This window comes from Balaenoptera ricei, chromosome 8, assembly GCF_028023285.1.
Source record: "Balaenoptera ricei isolate mBalRic1 chromosome 8, mBalRic1.hap2, whole genome shotgun sequence".
NCBI classification, from domain to species: Eukaryota; Metazoa; Chordata; class Mammalia; order Artiodactyla; family Balaenopteridae; genus Balaenoptera; species Balaenoptera ricei.
Window position 1 is genome coordinate 90263454 of NC_082646.1, and position 19192 is coordinate 90282645.

Consider the following 19192-nt stretch of genomic DNA (forward strand, 5'->3'; position numbering starts at 1 on the left):
CTCACTCCACAAATACTGTCTCTCCCTACCTACCTCCCCTGACATCTCAGCCAAACCCAAAGCAAGCTCTCAAAAAAAGGCGCAGAGGTTACCATCCTAGAGGTTCTGAGCCCCTAGGAGAGCAGGAATGCAAACAGACTTTGAAAATAGGCAAAGCATAAAATCGCTTTAGATCGAAAACATCTGTTTGCTCAACCTGACTCCGATTCCCTGAGCCTGGGAGAACAAACACAACCCTTCCCCCGAAAATCCCAAGGGGCCAGGTTCAGTCTGGTAAACAACACTCCGTCCTGGCATCTTGCAGAACAGGCAGCAGAGGGGACTGGGACGGGCAGCAACAAATTGGAAGGAGGGAGGCTGAAATGCACCTGCCCACCTGCCTAGTGGCCTTGAAAAGTCAGGTTGGCACCTCCAGGGAGGAAGTAGGGCCCAATTCCCGCCTCCAGAGTGAGCTGGAGTGAATCGGAGACCTCATCCATCCTCTCCCTCCTTCCAGGGATGCTGAACCCCTGCGGGAAACGCAGAAAAGGGCCATTGCCACTTTAAATGACTCAGGAAGTGAAAGCAGGCCGCCTGACGGGGACAGGGAAAGTGGAACCGGGGCGGCGCGGGGGCCGGCGGCACCGCGATCTCGCCGGGGCAGCGGGGGGCCGAGCGGGCGGCGCGGCGCAGGGGCCGACGGGGGCGCTGGGCGGCTGCGCCGGAAGTGCCCGGGACGTCGGAGGAAGCGCAGCGGCCGCCAGGCTGCCGAGCCGGCGGGGAGGTCCTGTGCTCCTCGGCTGGGCGCGGGCTGCTGGGAACAGGCGGCAGCGGCGCCGAGGCTGCGGGACACGGCGCGGCCGGTCTGCGGGACGGGCCCCGGGTGGAGAGGAGGACGCGAGGAGGCCGCGCCGAGGCCAGGCGGCGAGCTCTGAAGCCCGGAGACCCGGGCCGCGGCACAGCTCCCACATGGCCTCCGGAGGGGGCGCGGCCTTCGAGGAGCTGCCGCACGACGGCACGTGTGATGAGTGCGAGCCGGACGAGGCTCCGGGAGCCGAGGAAGTGTGCCGGGAATGCGGCTTCTGCTACTGCCGCCGCCACGCGGAGGCGCACGGGCAGAAGTTCCCCCGGCACCACCTGGCCGAGTACGTCCACGGAGCCGCCCAGGCCTGGACCCCGGGAGCCCGGGGGGATGGGGCGGGAGAGGAAGAAGTCGAGGCCCAGGTAGAGAACGAGAAGGCCCTAGAAAGCGAGGCGGGGGAAGAGAGCGAGTCCGAGGAAGACTGTGAGTCCGAAGAAGAGAGTCAGACGGAGGAGGAGAGCGAGGACGAGAGTGATGAAGACAGTGAGGAAGACAGTGAGGAAGAAATGGAGGATGAGCAAGAGAGCGAAGCAGAGGAAGACAACCAGGAGGAAGGCGAATCGGAGGCGGAGGGAGAAACTGAGGCAGAAAGCGAATTTGACCCAGAAATAGAAATGGAAGCGGAGAGAGTGGCCAAGAGGAAGTGTCCGGACCATGGGCTCGATCTGAGTACCTATTGCCAGGAAGATAAGCAGCTCATCTGCGTCCTGTGCCCAGTCATTGGGGCACACCAGGGCCACCAGCTCTCCACCCTAGACGAAGCCTTCGAAGAACTAAGAGTAAGTATTGGTCGTTCAGAACATAGGCCAGGAGGTCAGGACACCTGGGTTTCAACTCAGGTGGCCTCCCTGTGGCCACATTAACTTTCACCATGTCCCTAAAAAGCTGGTCTGTTCAACTTTTTGGGAGCAGTGATTACTGACTCTTTTTGATTGAAGTTCTTTGAGAATAAGATGAAAGTTCTGGACTCTGACCCTAGAAAAATAACTGTACACGCAAAATCTAGTTGACAATTTCTGGAAAATTATAAGCCTCTGGTCTCTGTATCCCAGGTAAAGCATTCCTTGGGATTTTGACTCCACTTAAGCCTATTCTCACAGCATCGTCATTGTTGAGACTGGTTAAGGCTCTTGATAAGGCATTGGTAAGCCATGGTTTAGCCAGATGAATCCAAGCCAGTGGTTCCTCTATGGTGAAAAGACTCCCTAAGGTTGTGGTTTTGATGATAATTTCATGTGTGCCCCTGAGTTCCTTTTAGGTTCTTCATGTTTGGTAGTTGTTTGGAAAGGAGGATGAGAAGGTGGAGGCAAAATTGGGATGGGAGTGGATGTTCCCTGGTTCTCTATCTTTTGCAGGAGGGCAGGGCCTTTATCTTGAACCTTGCTGGTCTCCCAGAACAGTGTATGGAAATCTTACAAATGTTAATAAATATTTGTTGAATGAATGAATTTGCAAATGATTTGCTTTTTATTTGTATTGTGGATATTTACAATCAGTGAGAGAGACAGCTGGAGTTAACCAGGCAGGAAAGTTTGAGTGATCAGTTCATTAGTTATTGTTGTCATTATGACATCTTTTGTTTCCTGAAGCAACCTTGCAGTTGCTGGCACTGGGATAACAAATATTTTGATAATGAAAATCCCCTATATTAAGATTTTCCCTTTTTTATTGTAAAATGCACACTCAAAGTGTATAAAAGCATACGCACAGTCTAACAAATAACTATAAAGCAAATACTGATGTAATATCCACCCAGATTAAGAAATAGAATATTAGGAGCAATATTGAAGCCGCATGCCCTTTTTATAATTTTCTAGTTATAACCATCTCCCTTCTCCATAGGTAACCATTTTCCTGACTTTTGTGGTGATAATATCCTTGCTTATCTTTATACTTTTACCACATATTTATGTATTTGTAAACTTATTTGAACTTGACACGATTGATATTGTATTGTTATCATGCATTCTTTTGGGTTTTGCTTTATTTTTTCAACATTGTGTTTGTGAGATTCTTCCAGTGAGTGGCTGTGGTTTGTCCATATTCATTGTTGTATAGAATTCCATTTTATAAATATGCCACAAGTTACCTATTCTGTCAAGGGTGAACAGTTGATTTCCAGATTCTGGAACTTCTAGTTATTATGAACAATGTTGCTATAAACATTCTTGTTCATGTCTCCTGCTGCATATCTACATACATTTAAATGGAGTATAAACCTAAGAGTGTGATTGTTGGGTCACACACTGTGCATATCTTCAATAGTATTAGATGTTGCCAACTATTTTCCAAAGTGGTTGTACCCATTTGCATTGCCGTGAAAAGTGTAAGAGAGTTCCTTTTGCTCAGTATTTTCACCAACACTTGTTATTACAGAATTTTTAGTTTTTGTCAGTCATATGGATATGTAATGGTATCTTCTTGTGGTTTAAATTTGCATTCCCCTGGTTGCTGATGACTTTGAGTATCTTTTGTATTTCTTCTTTGTGAAGTACTCATTCAGGTCTTTTGCTCATGTTTCATTTGGGTTGTCGTTTTCTCATTGATTTACAGGAGTTTTTATATTTATATTTTTGACTGTGGTTGATATGGGTTACAAATATCTTCTACTCTGTTTTTCCTTTTTCTTTTTTTAAAAATTGTACCTTGAACGGAGAAGTTCTTCATCTTAATGTAGAATTTATCAATAACTTTCTTTATTATTAGTGCTTTTTGTGTCTCGTTCCACTTAGTATTGATTTTTGGGTGGTGGAGTTAGGGACTCAGTTTCATTTTTTACCCTGTACAGATAGCCAGTTGCTCTAGCAGCATTTATTGAAAAGCCTATCCTTTCTGTACTGATCTGCTGTGTCACCGGTCATATATCAAGTGTCCATATGTGTATGATGTGTTTCTTGGCTCTTGTATTTTATACCGTTGATCTGTTAGTATATTCCAGTATGAGCTACATGTTTTCTCAGTTATTGTAGGTTTGTAACGTGTCTTAATATCTGGTAGAGCAAGTCTGTCCACTCTGTTCTTCTAGAAGAGTGTCTCAGCCAGCCTTGGCCTTTTACATTTCCTAGAATCATACCATGAAGTTCTGTATTAAGAAAAAAACCAAACCTGCAGGACTTTTTTTTTTGTATTGTATTGAAATTATAAACCAATATATGGAGAATTAATACCATTACAAAATGAAGTTTTCTGATCCATTTATTTAGGTCTTTTGTATTACCTCACAATAAAGTTTTGTAATTTTTTTTTTTCTGAAAGATCTTGTACATCATTGTGAAATTTATTCCTGGATACTTACAGTTTTATAGTATTGTAAAAAATGTTTTTAATTTTTGTTTTCTAATTGTATATAGGAATATGATTAACTTTCATATATTGATTTTCATATTAAACTGTCTTACATATTCTAATAATCTGTAAATTTATTCTACACACATGATCATATTATTTGCAAGAGGGAAAGCTTTTGTATCTTTTCAGTCCTTATGCCTGTTTGTTTGTTTGTTTGTTTTTTCTTGCCTTAATGCTTTGGATAGGACCTCCAGTATAATGTTGAATAGAAGGGATAGTGAATATTTGTGCCTTGTTCTTAATTGAGGGATAATTCATAACATTTCACAAGTGTGCTCGTGGCTTTTTTTTCCCACAGATATATTTCATTAGATTAAGAAAGTTCCCTTCTAGTCCCAGTTTGTTAAGAGTTTTTCTTAATATTGAATGGATATTGAATTTTATCAAATGCTTTTTCTGCATCTGTTGCATGTTCGTGTGATTTTACTCTTTTATTAACGTGATGAATTACATTAATTGATATACTTATTAAACTAAATTTAAAAATCAGTATTATGTTCACATGTTTCAAAAGCCTCTTTTTCACCTTTGATAACCACTTTTATTAGTTTTTTGCTTATCGTTCAAGTGTTTGTTTTTGCAAATACAAGTGTGTACATATATATATGGTCTTATTTCCATCCCTTCATTATTAGTATATTTTACAATTAAAACAACCTGGCATTTCTGGGATAAACTCAACTTGGTTGTGATGAAGTATCCTTATGTTTTTGAATTTAGTTTATTAATAATTTATGTAGGATTTTTTCATTCATATTTATGGGAGAAATTAACTTGTAAATTTCCTTTCTTGTAACGTCCTCATGAGATTTTGCTATCAAGGTTATGTTGGCTTCATAGTATGAGTCAGGAAGTATTGCTTCTCACGTATTTTCTCTCTCTTTTAATGCTCTGGAAGTGTATTATATAAGATTGGAATATTTCTTCCTAGAGTGATTGGTAGAACTGACCATGGAAGCCATCTGGATCTGAAAAGAGAGAGAGAGAGAATTAATTTTGTTGTTTTGTATCCAACATTGGATATGTTTGTTTTGTATCCAATTCATTGACTGTGGATTCAATTTATTTGTTGGTTATAGGTCTGTCCAGGTTATGTATTTTTCCTTAAGTCAATTTTGATAAGTTACATTTTCCTAGAAGTTTGTACATTTTGTCTAAATTTTCAAATGTACTAGTATAGATTTGTGAATCATATCCTCTTGTTATCTTTTTTCATGGTGTATCTATCCTCTTTATTCCTTTAAGAACAGTAAGCATGTTGATTTATAATGTCACTGATAATTCCAGTATTTGAAGACTTTCTAGATCTTTCTCTGCTAGCTATTGTTTTTGTGGTGTTCTTTAGGTTTCTTTCTTTCCTTTTGTGCTTGTTATGTTTGAGTAGCTTTTCATTGCCTTTAAAAAATTATTTGTGGGGATTTCCCAAGCCTTGACCTGAAGCTGTAGTCTTCGAAAGAGGATTTGAGTTTGCTTCTGATAAGGCCTAAGTGTACAGCTTGTTTAGGACCCCCTTAAACTAAATTAATTGCATGAGAGATTTCTTGGAACAGATTTTCAGGAGGTGCCTGCCCCAATTTACAGCCTCTTAAAGAATTTCTTTCATCCTGTCCTGCACCCCATCCCCCCCCCCACCCGCCCCGTTTTGTTTGGCTCCAAGGCATAGCTCCCCACACTCCTCTTTGGAGGGTGAGATAGCGGCAACTTTAGTTTGTCTTTACTCTAGGATTTTACTCTTTGGCAGGGGTAGGAGGGTCAAAAGTCTGTATGGAAAGGGTCTCCTTTAAATGTCCCACTCTGAGCGTGCTGTAGGCTTTGCTTTCTTTTATCTTCTTTCCCCCGCCTACCTCACTTGCTGCCTATAATCAAATGCACATCCCAGTTTCTTGTGATCAGTAAATGTACTCAGATCAATAGAGCTGTTTCCTGTACTCTGCTTATGTTAACATTGGAACAGTATTACTAAACTATAGACCTTATTAGACGTTCACCCGTTTTTCCTCTAATGATTTCTGTACCAGGGTCCTCTGGCCATATTACATTTTCTTGTTTTCGATGATCATGATAGTTTTGAGGAGTGCCAGTCAGGTATTTGGTAGACTCTCTCTCAGTTTGGATTAGTCTGATGTTTTTCTCATGGTGAAACTGGAATTGTGGGTTTTGGGGCAATATAAATTCTCTTTTATGTTTTGCTTTTTTCACTTAGCAGTATGTCTTGGAAATCACTCCATAGATCTGCCTATTTATGTATTCATTTTAGCTGCAAATACTCTAGTGAGTGTCAGTCATTAAATTCTTAACTTATGATATTGTGTTGTTCAACTTTAGAATGCCTGTTTGGTTATTTTTTTTAAAGATCCGTTTCTCTTTATCTTTTGGGATCTGATTCTTGATTATATGCCACATTTTCATGATTATTCTCATCTCATAATTTTTCATTCAATACCAGACGTTGTGTTTAAAAGAACTATAGACACTAGAGTCATATTTTTCCCCCTCAGAAAGGGCATACCATTTGCTCTGTTAGGCAGCTAAGATGAAGGGCTGATCGTTTTTATTCAATAAAAATTTGAACTTGGTTAGAGCTTGGTTGTAGCTTTAATTAGTTTCATTTCACCTCTGGTTTCATATATTTTGAGGGCAGTGTACATTTACTTATTGACAAGAAAGTAGGTCTCTTGGAATATTAAAAGTGGCTTGGCATGATGATGGTGAGAGAAGAGGATCTTTGTTATACTGCATTCATTCATTCATTCACCAAGTATTTATTGAGCATTGGCCAAGGGCAGGTGCTTTCTAAGCATTGAGAATATAGCAAAATGGAAGAAGTCCCTGCTTCTACTGGAGTATACATTGTGTTGGAAGGAAATAGAGAACAACAAATGCTCAAATAAACATGTAATAACTGTTAATAAAGAAAAAATAAAACACAGTGTGGGATTAGAGAGGAACAGGAAGTATCCTAGCTCTGCCGCTTGCTTTTTGACCTTGGACAAGTTATTTAACAGTTTGGCCTTGTTTCTGTATCTCTAAAATGGGTATAAAGTTAAGAAATCAAGTAGTGTTTCTGTGAGAATAAAATAACTTAGTTTGTGATAGCACTTTAACAATGCTTAACACATTGTAAGTGCTCTTTAAATGTTAGCTGTTGTTTTTATTATTATTAATAGGAGGAGTCTAGTTAAATGCACAAGTTTAGAGTTGAGAGGGATTTGAACAACATATGTTTTGATATCTCAGTGCCAAACTGGGCTGTGAGTGGCTAATATTGGCGGTAGAAGGCCAAATTGTTGGCGAGGGCTAGAGTAAAGCAAACTTCAGAGTGGGCCAGAATGGACAGAAAACTAGGGTAACTGTACAGCAAGAGGGAATCCGAGCAGAGGCAACGTGAAGGCTAATGCCTCAAGGACTAAGGTGAACACCTTGAAGGGATAAGTTTAACCCTAATCACTGAAGTGACTTTTAAAGTCCTACCTTTCCTCTTGTGCTGTATTTCCAGTTTGGCTCCAGAGCATTTGGTCTCCAAAGGATCCTGTGGGTCCAGATTTGAATTGAGCCTGTGCTCCAGCTTTATCTTAGGAATATAGTTAGTTACACAGCCCATATTATGACCTCACATCTGGTTCATAAACTCTCTTCTCAGATATGTAGGTTTCTCTTATTGTGACCATAATTTCTGGTTCTGAAAATGGGTCATTGGGTCTGACAAAGGAGCCTGATCTGGTTCATGAATATTTTCATATGAAAATTCTTAAGTTGTCAAGGGAATTTGCATTCATAGCTATATTTAATGAATCATTTTGTTGAACAATATAAGTGCAATTACATGTATTCAGAACTCTAGACCAGTAATTTAAAAAATTATTTTGAACATAACCTACAGTAGGGGAAATATAGTTTACATTGTGGTCTAGTTTACATACGTGCGCACACACACACACACACACACACACACACTTTAACTCAAACGGAGCACTGTTAACCTTATTGCATATGATGTGTTCTGTTTGTATTCTATTCTGTTCAAAAAAATTTCTGGATTCTCCCAATAAATTGATTTCATTGCACCCTAATGGGTCATGTCCTGTAGTTTGAAAAACACTTGTCTCGTTCACTCTAAGATCACCTGAAGAAAAGGTGGAGTCTTATAATATGGCAAAGGGAGAAGTGATTGGCAGAGTTCTGCAAGTACTTATAAGCATCTATGGAGTTCTTAACATGGCTTTGTTATGTACAGATCCAAAAGTTTTGAAGCCACTCCCTTTGCCCTTGAGTGTGTCTTTAAGATGGGTATTTGGAAAGAAGAATGTTTGGTTAAGTGACAGTGGGAACAACTGCAGGGGCGCCCCAGCAAGGGGGCTCTAGTGGCAGGGCGGTCAGGAGGATACAGGCATATGCTCGGGACAGCTGTGACTCTGGAGGGGCTGGAGATGGGGATATGCCGCTGCTGTGTCTTGTAATGGCCGGCGGCTCTGGCTCTGTGTTCAGCTCATAAGAAGCAGCTCCGGCAGGGAGGCAGAAGGTTGAATGTCTGCTGTAACGTCCCTATTTATGTCTTTATTCTTCCTGACTGAAAGGATTTGGAGTACCTTCTAATAAAACCATGAAGCGCTGTGTACACAGTGGTTCAGTCTGTGTCTTATTTATTTGTATAGAATAAGACAAAAACTAAGACTAAGGTAAAGGGAATGATTGAAGCTGCCACAAATGGTTGATGGAAAGTTAAAATGAGGCCTGCCGTTCTGGGATTCTCCATCTCAGTCTGCTCTTCAAAATGTACTGTCTTTACCTGAAATAAGTTTGGGATGTATGCAGTGAAGAGGACAGATGGGGCCCTAGCTTTTATGGAGTTTACCCTTTAGCTGGGGAGAGAGACAAGGTAGAGTAATTTTGGATGGTAGTGTGTACTATGAAAACAATAAGTCATAGCAATGAAAGAGTGAGTGGTGTGGCAGGAGGGCAGGAGGGAGTTACTTTTTGACCAGGTAGTCATGGAAGGCGTCTCTGAGCATGTGACATTAAGGCAGAGACCTGAATTATGAGATCTTGCAGAGATCTAGAGAAAACCTCCTATTGTGTTACCACTCAGTGCTTTTTGCACAAAGTCCAGTGATTCATAGCAGAGATGATCGGTTTGGTTCATAGGACTCTTCATAAAGGAATTAGATGGCTCTTGAAGTGAGAGGAGTAGTGTAGTTCTAGCAATTGTAATGTGCTGTTAACACAGGTGAAAGTACTACTCTCTGGAGGGAATATGAGCTTATGGGGATCTCTTTGACAATAGCTCAGTTTTTCAGGGGATTCAACATTCATGGTGATGGAACTTCATTAAAGAGAGCCTAGAGGGCTTCTGCAGGGTTAAGTGGAGGGGAAGAGTCATCTAATTGTGTTCTGTTAGGGACGTGGACTCTTCTCACAATCTTCGTTATTAAAATTACAGTTTATAATCTAAGAATTAAGAAAAAGTCTGGGAGAAGAGTGGTTAAGGCGGAAAGAATGGTGAATGCAAAGGCTCTAAGGTAGAGGTGAACTTGGGGTGTTGGAGGGACAGCAGAAAGGTCACTATGGAGTATATTGGAATGAAAGAGGGTAGGAAGTAGGTTAACAAAGTAAACAGTGTGTTTCTCACCTTGTTGCCACATTTTGAAATCACCTGTGGAGGGAGATTCTTTAGAAAATACCTGTGATTGGCCTCACCCCAGCCTTAAATCAAAATCTTTGGGGATGATCAGGTATTTTATAGAATGTCTTTCTATTGGGATTTGTCTTCTGTTCATGTTATGGTTAGACTGGAGTTACTGTTTTTAGGAGGAAGACCACAGAATTAAGGGTACACACTATCAAGAGGATTGTTGAGAGAAAAGGTCCAAACTTTCCCTGCTCTCTCTCCCAAGAATCCAGTGCCCTCTTTTTTCTCTTCCCCGACCTTTCAATCAGAATAGATTAATAGGTTAATAGGCATATTGTACTATTAGATGACTGCTTTTCAGGGTAAGGTTGCTGATGCAGTAGGTGTATTATTCTTAAGCCCCTCTGGGGATAAAGGACTATGTGCCTGTGGCACCACCTTTTCTTGACCACAGCCCACAACATGGAGGTTGCCCTGCTGTCCACTGATAACACCCACCTTTTCTCTTCCCTTGCATCGGACCCAAACTGAGAAGCCAGAGATGTGTCGGTGTCAGTGCTCAGTGTGTCTTCTGCTTGAAGTTACAGTTCGATCTGGGGTAACTAGCTCAGTTTCATGCTCCTGTTCCTGTTGTGGGTTTTAGTATCCAGAGCTAGGGACTAAATTTGTTGTGTGGCAGGAAGGAGCACAGATACTAACGGACCTCTCAGAAGAGAAGACAGAGTACAGACAAAGAAGGGGTAAAACAAAAACTTCAGTGCTGATATGTGGGGTAGAGATGAGAATCTTGTTTGCGGGTGTGTGTGTGACTATGATAGGGATCAAGCCAACATGACATTGGGGGATAAAAAAATCAATAGTGATGCCCTTTTCGGATGTCAAAAATGAATCAAGAAAGAAAAAAAATGAAACCAACCAAGCAAAATCTTCCAGATATGCTAAGTGCTCAGTCTATAATTTATGGCAAGTAACCATATAGGCAATGACATGTACATTGTGGTGTGCTAAATTATTCTTGTTGAACATTTAATTTTAAATTAAACTCACTTCAAATGTATTTAGCTAGTTTTTGATCGGGTAGCAGAGCAATCTGCTTTTAACTTCAATAGGATATTAGAGAAAGCATTATACTATATCCAAACTATAACATATAGTTAGCTTTATTGTCAAAAACTGGTGTTTTTAAGTTAATTTTATTTATGTGAATAATTTTTGAGCACTTCAGGTGTGCTGCATGACGGATATTGATAAAGATGCCTGACATCAGGAAGCTTATAGTCTTTTCACATGCTTATTTGCGTATAAATACTAGAAGAGAGGTACAAATAGTATGTCATGGGGACTCAGAGAAAAGAGAAGTTATTTTCAGCTGGAGGCATGGAATCAGGAAAGATTTCTTAGAGGAAGTGGTATTTGAGGTGGGCCTTCAAAGATGGATAGGATTTTACTAGGTAGATATGACTAGAGTGTTAGGCAGCTGTCCTCTGTGTTCCCATAGCAACAGCCTGTACTATTATAGCATTAAATACAGTATACTACATCAATATTATTTCTTCCCACCATGTCTCTGTCTTGCGTGGGTCATAAACTCTTCTTCTACGGTTAGGAGTGTATGTTATACATCTTTGTGTTCCCAGCACCTAGCACAGTGCCTGTTGGAGAGTAGATGTACATGAAATATTTTGGTAAATGTATGATATGAAGTATAATAATCTCAAATAGTCACAGGGCATCAATGAAGAACTGAAAGAGAGAGTGTTGCATAGTGATTTACTATATCAGTGTTTACATTAAGTTCAACTGCATCTGAAATAATGAAATAATTTGGAAAAATCCAAAATAACAGCAGCTCAGACAAGGTGGATGTTTTATTTTCTCTTGTATAGAAGGATGTAGGCAGTCCAAAGCTGATACAGAGGGACCATGCAGTTATTAGGCATCTAGGCTCTTTCTGCCTCTGCTCTGCCATCCTTAGGGTATGGTCCTTGTCATGGACCAAGATGACTCCCGGAGGTCCAGCCAGTACATCTGAGTTCCAGGATAGCAGGCACGGGAAAGTGAAGATGGGAACACCCCTTTATTTTAAGAGAACCCTCCAGAAGTTGCATGCATTACTGCTTACGTTTCATTGGCCAGAGTTCAGTCCCATGGCCTTATCTAGTTGCAAGGCAGGATGGGAAACAGTCTTTTCTTCAGGCCATGGTGTGTCCAGCTAAAGCTGGAGTCTCTTACTAAGGAAAAATGGGAGAATGAATATGAAAGACCAAGCAGTCTTGCCTTAATTGGCCTTGCAGTCTATGGGTTTGAATCCTGGCTCTGCTACTTATTACCTGTGTCATGTTGGAGAATTCACTCAGTCTCTCTGAATCTTGGTTTCCTCATCTGTAACATGGACATAATAATTATTTCTCCTTTTTGGGTTGTAGTGAAGAACAAACAAGATGATACATGTAAAGAGCTTAGTACAGTGCCTGGAATATAATAATCCCTCAACAATTAGTGACTCTTACTCTTATTATCCTTACAGAGCCAACTAAGGTTCTATTCTGCGTTCAGTTCCAGACCAGGTAGTCTGGCAGAAGTAGAAGTTCAGACACCAAGTTTCTTTCGGTGAACACTGTTCAGCCCCCTCTCCTTCTGTTCCTTCTGCCTGCTCTATGCTGGTGGGTAGATAGGCTGGTGAAAAACTTGTCTTCAGAGAAGAGGCTTCTGTATATTTCAGTGTCCTGCTGGTGCCATGTGCACTAGCTAACCAAAACACAGCTGGTATGTCTAATTTTAGGTTCACAAGTCTTGCTGGTTGTCCTCTTTAAATTCTGTTTTACATTCTGAACTGTAGGAAATTTTTATAGAAGTGGAGAGGAGGCAGGGGCAGTACACCCTTTACTTTCTAGTTAGAAAATAGCCTCCATTTCCTTTCCAGTAGGCAGTCGCGGGGGAAAGAGGTTAGAGGCACCCCTACTGTTCTCCACTCTGTTCTTTGGGTCTCTGAACCCTGGCAGGGTATAACCTGTGTTGAGTGAAAGACTCTGACTTCATGTGTGTGAAGAATGGAAATGCTGGCCTTTACCTGAGGTTATAAAACTAAGAGAGTCTAGAAACACTTATCTGCTGTTGAATTTTTTTTTTAATTTATTTTATTTGTTTATTTTTAGCTGCATTGGGTCTTCGTTGCTGTGCGTGGGCTTTATTTGTGGCTTCTCATTGCGGTGGCTTCTCTTGTTTCAGAGCACGGGCTCTAGGTGTGCGGGCTTCAGTAGTTGTGGCTCGTGGGCTCTAGATCGCAGGCTCAGTAGTTGTGGTGCACGGGCTTAGTTGCTCCGTGGCATGTGGGATCTTCCCGGACCAGGGCTCAAACCCATGTCCCCTGCATTGGCAGGCGGATTCTTAACCACTGCGCCACCAGGGAAGTCCCTGCTGTTGAATTTTGACGCTCTTTCCCGAGATTAGAAGAATAATAATTATTAATTAAGTGGCTTTAGGTCAGGTGCTTTTCACCTCATTATTTCAGTTGATCTCAATATAACTCCCACAATAACCTGTGTTATTCTGATTCTCATTTTACAGATGAGATAACTGATACTCAAAGAGGTTGAGCTTTGTGGAAGTTCACCTAGTTTGTAAGTGAAAGGATAAGGATTTGAATCCAGGTCTAACCCCAAAGTACATTTTCATTCCACCATCCCATTTAGCCTCTACTCTTAATTATTCCCACTTACATTTAACCTTTCTAAGTTGTACTGACACAATCTCCTGATGTTTATTATCTCTATGAAGGTATTTAGTAGATAAATACTTTCTGAATAGTCAGACTATTAAAACTGTTCTTTCCCTTCCATCTGGATTTTTCTTCCTAGATATTTTCCAGAGTATTTTGATTAGTATCAGATTGTTTTGTTCATTTTTTTCCATTCAGCACTTCTCTAGCTCAGTACTTGATACTTAGTAGTCAGTCACTCAATATAGACTGTTAATCACTTAATAACAACAATAACAACAATGATAACTAAAATTTATTGAGAACTTAGTATGTACCAGGTTCTGTGCTATAAACTTCCTACATATTATGTCATTTAATTTTTACCGCAATTCTTTGAGGTACAGTTTCGTTAAGATATTTTTCTATATTGTTTGAAATTAGTGTCATGGTGTTTTTTTCCTTTGATCTATTCATTCAGTCAGGTGGAGTATTTGGGGCTGTAGGGAATTTAACAGTGAACAATTCTAAGTACCTGATCTCATGGAGCTTTTGTTGTAAGAGCAAAACAGACAGAAGCAAGATAAACAGTAAATAACATTCTAAATAATGATAAATGCCATGAATAACAAACTAGGGGAAGGAGAAAGAGAGTGACTGGAATGGGCAATGAGAGAGAGGCTGTTTAAGGATCTGACAAGGACTGGGTATAGTTAGAGCCAGTGGTGGGAAGATCTGGCGGCATAGTGATCTGAATGGAGGAAATAAGCCAGTGTAGAAGTTCTGAGATGGAACAAGCTTACTGAGGATAACAAAGATGGCTGGAGGATAATGAGTCAGGGTTCCAGGTAGAGGGTAGTAGACGAGGTCAGACTGCCAAGTAGACCATGGTAAAGATTTTGGATTTCCTTCTGCGTAGCCATAGACTGTTTAAGCAGGAGAATGAGTGATCTGATTCACGTTCTTAAAATTTCCCTCTGGTGCCTGTGTGGAGAATGGAGTGTAGGGTAGGCGAGTGGGAGTGGTGTCGCTCCTTGGATTAGGACCAAACAGGGAGTAGTGGAGATGGTGAAGAGTAGTTGGACTTGGCCTGTGTTTTAGAGTTAGGTCTGAAAAGACTTGGTGATAGGTTTGCTCAGACCCAAAAATTATTTTGGATCTGAGCAGCTATATAAAGGTGGTTGCCTAACATAGGAGTGGATTTGGAGTTGGAAAATCAAGTCATGTGAAGAAGATGGTAAAGAATTTTTGGACATGGCATGGTGAAACTAAAATTTCATGGCGTACTAAAATTCAGTTTCATTTCCTTTTGTCAGGGCTTTGCTTTCTGATTGGATTCCTTAGGAGGACTTCTTATATATTCTATCTCCCAATCCTTTTCCACTGTTTCTCCCAAACAAAACCTTTTTGTGAAAATGATAGAAAGTTGGATTGATTTTTTTTTTTTTTTTAAGCATGGTACCAACACAAGGCTAGTGGGATAGGAAAAAACCAAAATAGGCAGCCAGTATTCTTTCTGAACTCAGCATCTTCTGATTCTTTGTAATATGGAATTCAATATTTAGGAACCAGTTTAGGATATTAAGTGATTTACACTTACATTTCTACTGACACATGACTTTTTCTTTTCTTTTCTGGCATCTTTTCTAATGCCAGCTGGTTATTGGCATTAGACTAGGCTGACTCCCATGAAAGTACAGAGACTGGTTGTCAAGAAATACTTCTTATTCTGATGTCCCTTTTACCTACCATATTCTACCTTTGTTTCTGCCTCTTGCCCATTTTCAAAGAACGTTTGCATTAGAATGAGCTGTATTATTTCTGTGTTTTGGAGTGAATGGATGGACATGTGTTTATGAGGTATTCTGAACCCCTTTGAAGAAAGACATGCCAACTTTCTTGGTGTTCAAATACAAGGACCCTTAGAGACAGAAAACTTTCAGAGGGAGTTCTTCCAGGGGTAGCAACTTCAAATGTCTACAGGGACCAGAAGGGTAATGTAAATGAGAGAAGCCAGCCAGGGTAACTATGGCAAACTGGAGGGAGCTTGCCTTGCCTAAAGCGGGTAGTTGCTACTCAGCTTCAGCCAGTTGCTGCTGTGTGGGAGAGGGAGCCCAGTACAGTCATACCTTTCAGCTTTTTAGAAGAAGCTGGAAATCTTTATTATGTCGTATCTCCTGGTTTTTAAATGTTGACAATGAATTTAAAATTCCTAGTATGCTGTGTGGGACAACACTCTAAAAACAAAACAAAAGTTGTGTAGGCTGCAGCCTGCAAATCTGTAGGTTCTGATTTGGCCCATTTTCCTCATTTACAGGTTGAGAAACAAACTCAGAGATGTAAAATGACTTTTCCAAGCTCATATAGCAGTTAGTAGGAATGGAGCCTGAGTCTCCTTTCTCTTTATGCAGTGCCCTTTACACTAGGAAAGTTAAACTTTTGGGGGGCTTTGAGAAATGCTCAAGTCCCTTTTCATAGAAAAGGGCATGTATATTCCAAATTTTGTGTACAGTTTTGGGGATTTCAAACTCCCAGAAATCGATGCATGAATACTAGGTAGAGAACCCTTTCTTATACCTTTGGTTCATGTTTGCATGCAAAGGGAACAGTGCCCCAGTATTTATACTTAGGCAAACTCATGGAGAGAGACACTTGAAGCAGGAGCCCTAGATCTGTCCTCTCTTCCTCCCTCCCTCCCTTTTTGTATATTAAATTTTAATTAGATAATAGGAATAAATTTAAGTAAGTCTAAGACTCTTCCTACTACTATTCCCACTACTAGTCCCTCAGTCATTGCTTTCTAGTCTTTTACATACATACGTATCACCCATAAAAATGAATAGTTTTATGTTTTTTTAATAAATGATATAGTATGCATTGTTTTGCAACTTTTTAAAAATTCGACATTGTGTCTCATTCTTTTTATTTGCTATATCAGATCCCATTTGTTAATTCCGTAGTTTATTTGGCCACCCACTATTGATGGATGTTTAGGATGTTTCCAGTTTCTTAGTATTACAAGCAGTGCTGCAATAAATGTTTTTCTTCATACCTCCCTGACCCATGTTAGTGCTTCTCAAGGGGAGAAAGTGAAAAATGGACTTGCTAGGCATGTGATTTCAAAGTAGCTTTATTATATTATATCAGCAACATATGAAAATCCCCGACCTGCCCAAAGTCTCTCGTCACTCGGTGTTATCAAATCAAAACTTTTTTTTCAATGTGATGGATAAGAAATGATATGATAATTACAAGTAAGTTAGAGCATCTTTTACATCTTTTCATATGTGTATTAGCCATTTCACATTTCTGTTATGTTCATATCCTTTGTTGGGATTTCTTTTGTGCTTATTTGGCTTTTTCTTATTTATAGGAATCCCTTATGTATTTTCACATTATTCTTGATACCAGTCTCTTCTCTTGTATATGTTATAAATCTTTTTCATTTAGATCTTTTTGATCCTGGTTTTGCTACTGACTAGCTCTGTGATTTGGGGGACATCATTTGACTTCCACAGAACCATTTTTCTCTATTGTACAGTGTGAATACCCTACCTTTTAGTTATTGTGTTACTGTGTAATGCTAGTTAAACAGTGTATGGGCTCTGTGATTTGGGGGTTTCTCGTTTGATTTTCACCAGCCATTTTTCTCAGCTGTGAAGTGAGAATGCACTACTTTTTAGGTTTATTGTAAAATACCAGTGAAAGAGCATATGAAAGTGCTTTGGAGAATAAAGAATACCTTCAAATGTAGGCATTTTGTCCTTTCTTTGGCTTTATTATGATTCATCCCTAGGAGTTGGCTTTTATGAAGCATCCGCCATCTCCATAGATGGATCAAATTTTGAGGGGTGTTACACAACATAGCACTTGTCTTGTTTTAATCTACACTCTTCTTGGGGGAGGAGAGAGGTACATAAACAAGATATGCTCACATTGAACTCCTGTGTTCTTGGAATGCATTGTGTGGAGTGGAGGTGAGGAAGAGCAGTATCAGGCGAATCTCACTTCTTCACCACTCACAGTGCTTGCCCCAAGGACTGACATAGTATAATCTGGCCATTTATGGAACCAGATGTCTACAAGGTTAGAATTCTTCTAACTTCTCAATTAGAACACAGGTTTCAGAGGCAACTCTTCCATTCCACCACAGTAGGGAAGTCTGAAAGTATGATCTATTCCAGTTACCTTTTGACTGATGACTGCCCCTGCAAACAAATAATTAACTAAAACATGATACTACCCGATGGTTTGGGGTCACTCATACTCAAATACCACCTTAGACCTAGACAACCCTGTGCCCCTGCCCTATGCTTTTGAGGGTCTTTCCTCTGGCCTTGCCCCCTTCTAGACCACTCTCCAAGTATCCAGGACCCAAGAATTTCCTGATGAAATGTCCTGACCCTGCATCCAGGGCCTGCAGAGGCTCTTTCTGAGCCCATCCTCCCAAAGATGGACCAAACCATTAGACCCCGCCCCTGATATGCTCATTTGGAGGTCCCAGGTGTGGCCAAGGCGACTGTTTGAGAGAGATGTGCCCAGAGCTTGGGTGTATTAGCTTGAACATCTGTGTACAGGCTCCTTGAGGTGCAGGAAGGGACTGGGGTGTGAGAAAAGAAAGGAAGTGGCTTTGGGGCCAGGGTTGTCCATTTGTACTCTTACCCAGCCCTGCCGCTGTCAGAGGAGGGTCTGCCCAGAGGACACTCTCCCTTCTGACCAACTGCTTATTTGGGGGGGAGGGGTTAAAAAAGCCATTGGGGAAGGTTTTTTCACCACCCGTTTAGAGGCTGGCTCAATACAGACCCCAGTTATCTCTGAGAATATTCTCAGAGAGGGGTGGGGAGGTAGTATGGGTGAATTTCCTGAAGGAAGAGTCTCTGTGCCTCTCATCTGTCACTCCCCTGGGTAGGCAGAGCTGCAAATGCTTTGTAAAAAGGAGGAAGGATTCTGCTGACACACTGTTTTTATGAAAGAAGGCTAAGGGTTCCCTTATCTCTCCACACAAGGCACATCTGCCTGCAAACAGGCTGTCTGCTTCTTAGGGATTCCTTCATTGTCCTGTTTCTCTTCTGAATGTTTTAAGACACAGTTTGGTGCATTCCTTTCTGTTCTCTAGAGCCAGGGGGAAAGTCATAATATATCAAAGGCTCTTGCTGAAGAGCTTAAAATGGGTGCTGGCAGCTGGGATGTGGGGGAAGAGAGTTTTCCAGGGACAAGTGACCTGCTTGTTGCAGCCAATGAGAAGCAGGTTAGAGGAATGATATCACCAGACAGTCTTTATTGTCTGATCATCTCATAAAAGCAGGATTGTGTCTGGCAATTTAACCCTTTTTTAGGTACTTTGGGTCTCCTGCACTCCCCTGGTGTGTGACCTCCAGATTCCTTTTCCCACCTGTCTGCTGTGAGACCAGAGATGAAAGATTTAGATTGGTGAAGAAATTTGGAAAGTTGTCATCATTTTAAAAGTAAAACTAAAAATACAAATTATTAAAATTTAGAACCACAGTTAGTATGGGAATGTCAGCTAAGCTGTGTTTGGAGAGCACATCTAAAGCAGATATCGGTCTTAGGTTACATCAGACTTTTACCGTGTAGACTTGGGAGAGAAAGGAGGTTAGAGGGGGAAAAAAGGATTTAGGCTTTAGTCTGTTTTTATCTATATGATGGAGTCTTACTAAGT

The 19192-nt window shown here is 40.8% G+C and overlaps 1 protein-coding gene across 5 annotated transcripts in view; it reads left to right on the top strand.

Annotated features, from left to right (window-relative positions):
- The first annotated feature begins 718 nt into the window (after positions 1 to 718).
- TRIM44 (tripartite motif containing 44) overlaps positions 719 to 19192 on the top strand; it is a 113369-nt gene continuing 94895 nt past the window's right edge. For all 5 annotated transcript variants that reach the window (XM_059931389.1, XM_059931388.1, XM_059931392.1 and 2 more), the window contains exon 1: positions 719 to 1620. In XM_059931389.1, the coding sequence (XP_059787372.1) occupies positions 949 to 1620 (672 nt within the window). In that variant the 5' untranslated portion in view covers positions 719 to 948. The remainder of the gene's footprint in view (positions 1621 to 19192) is intronic.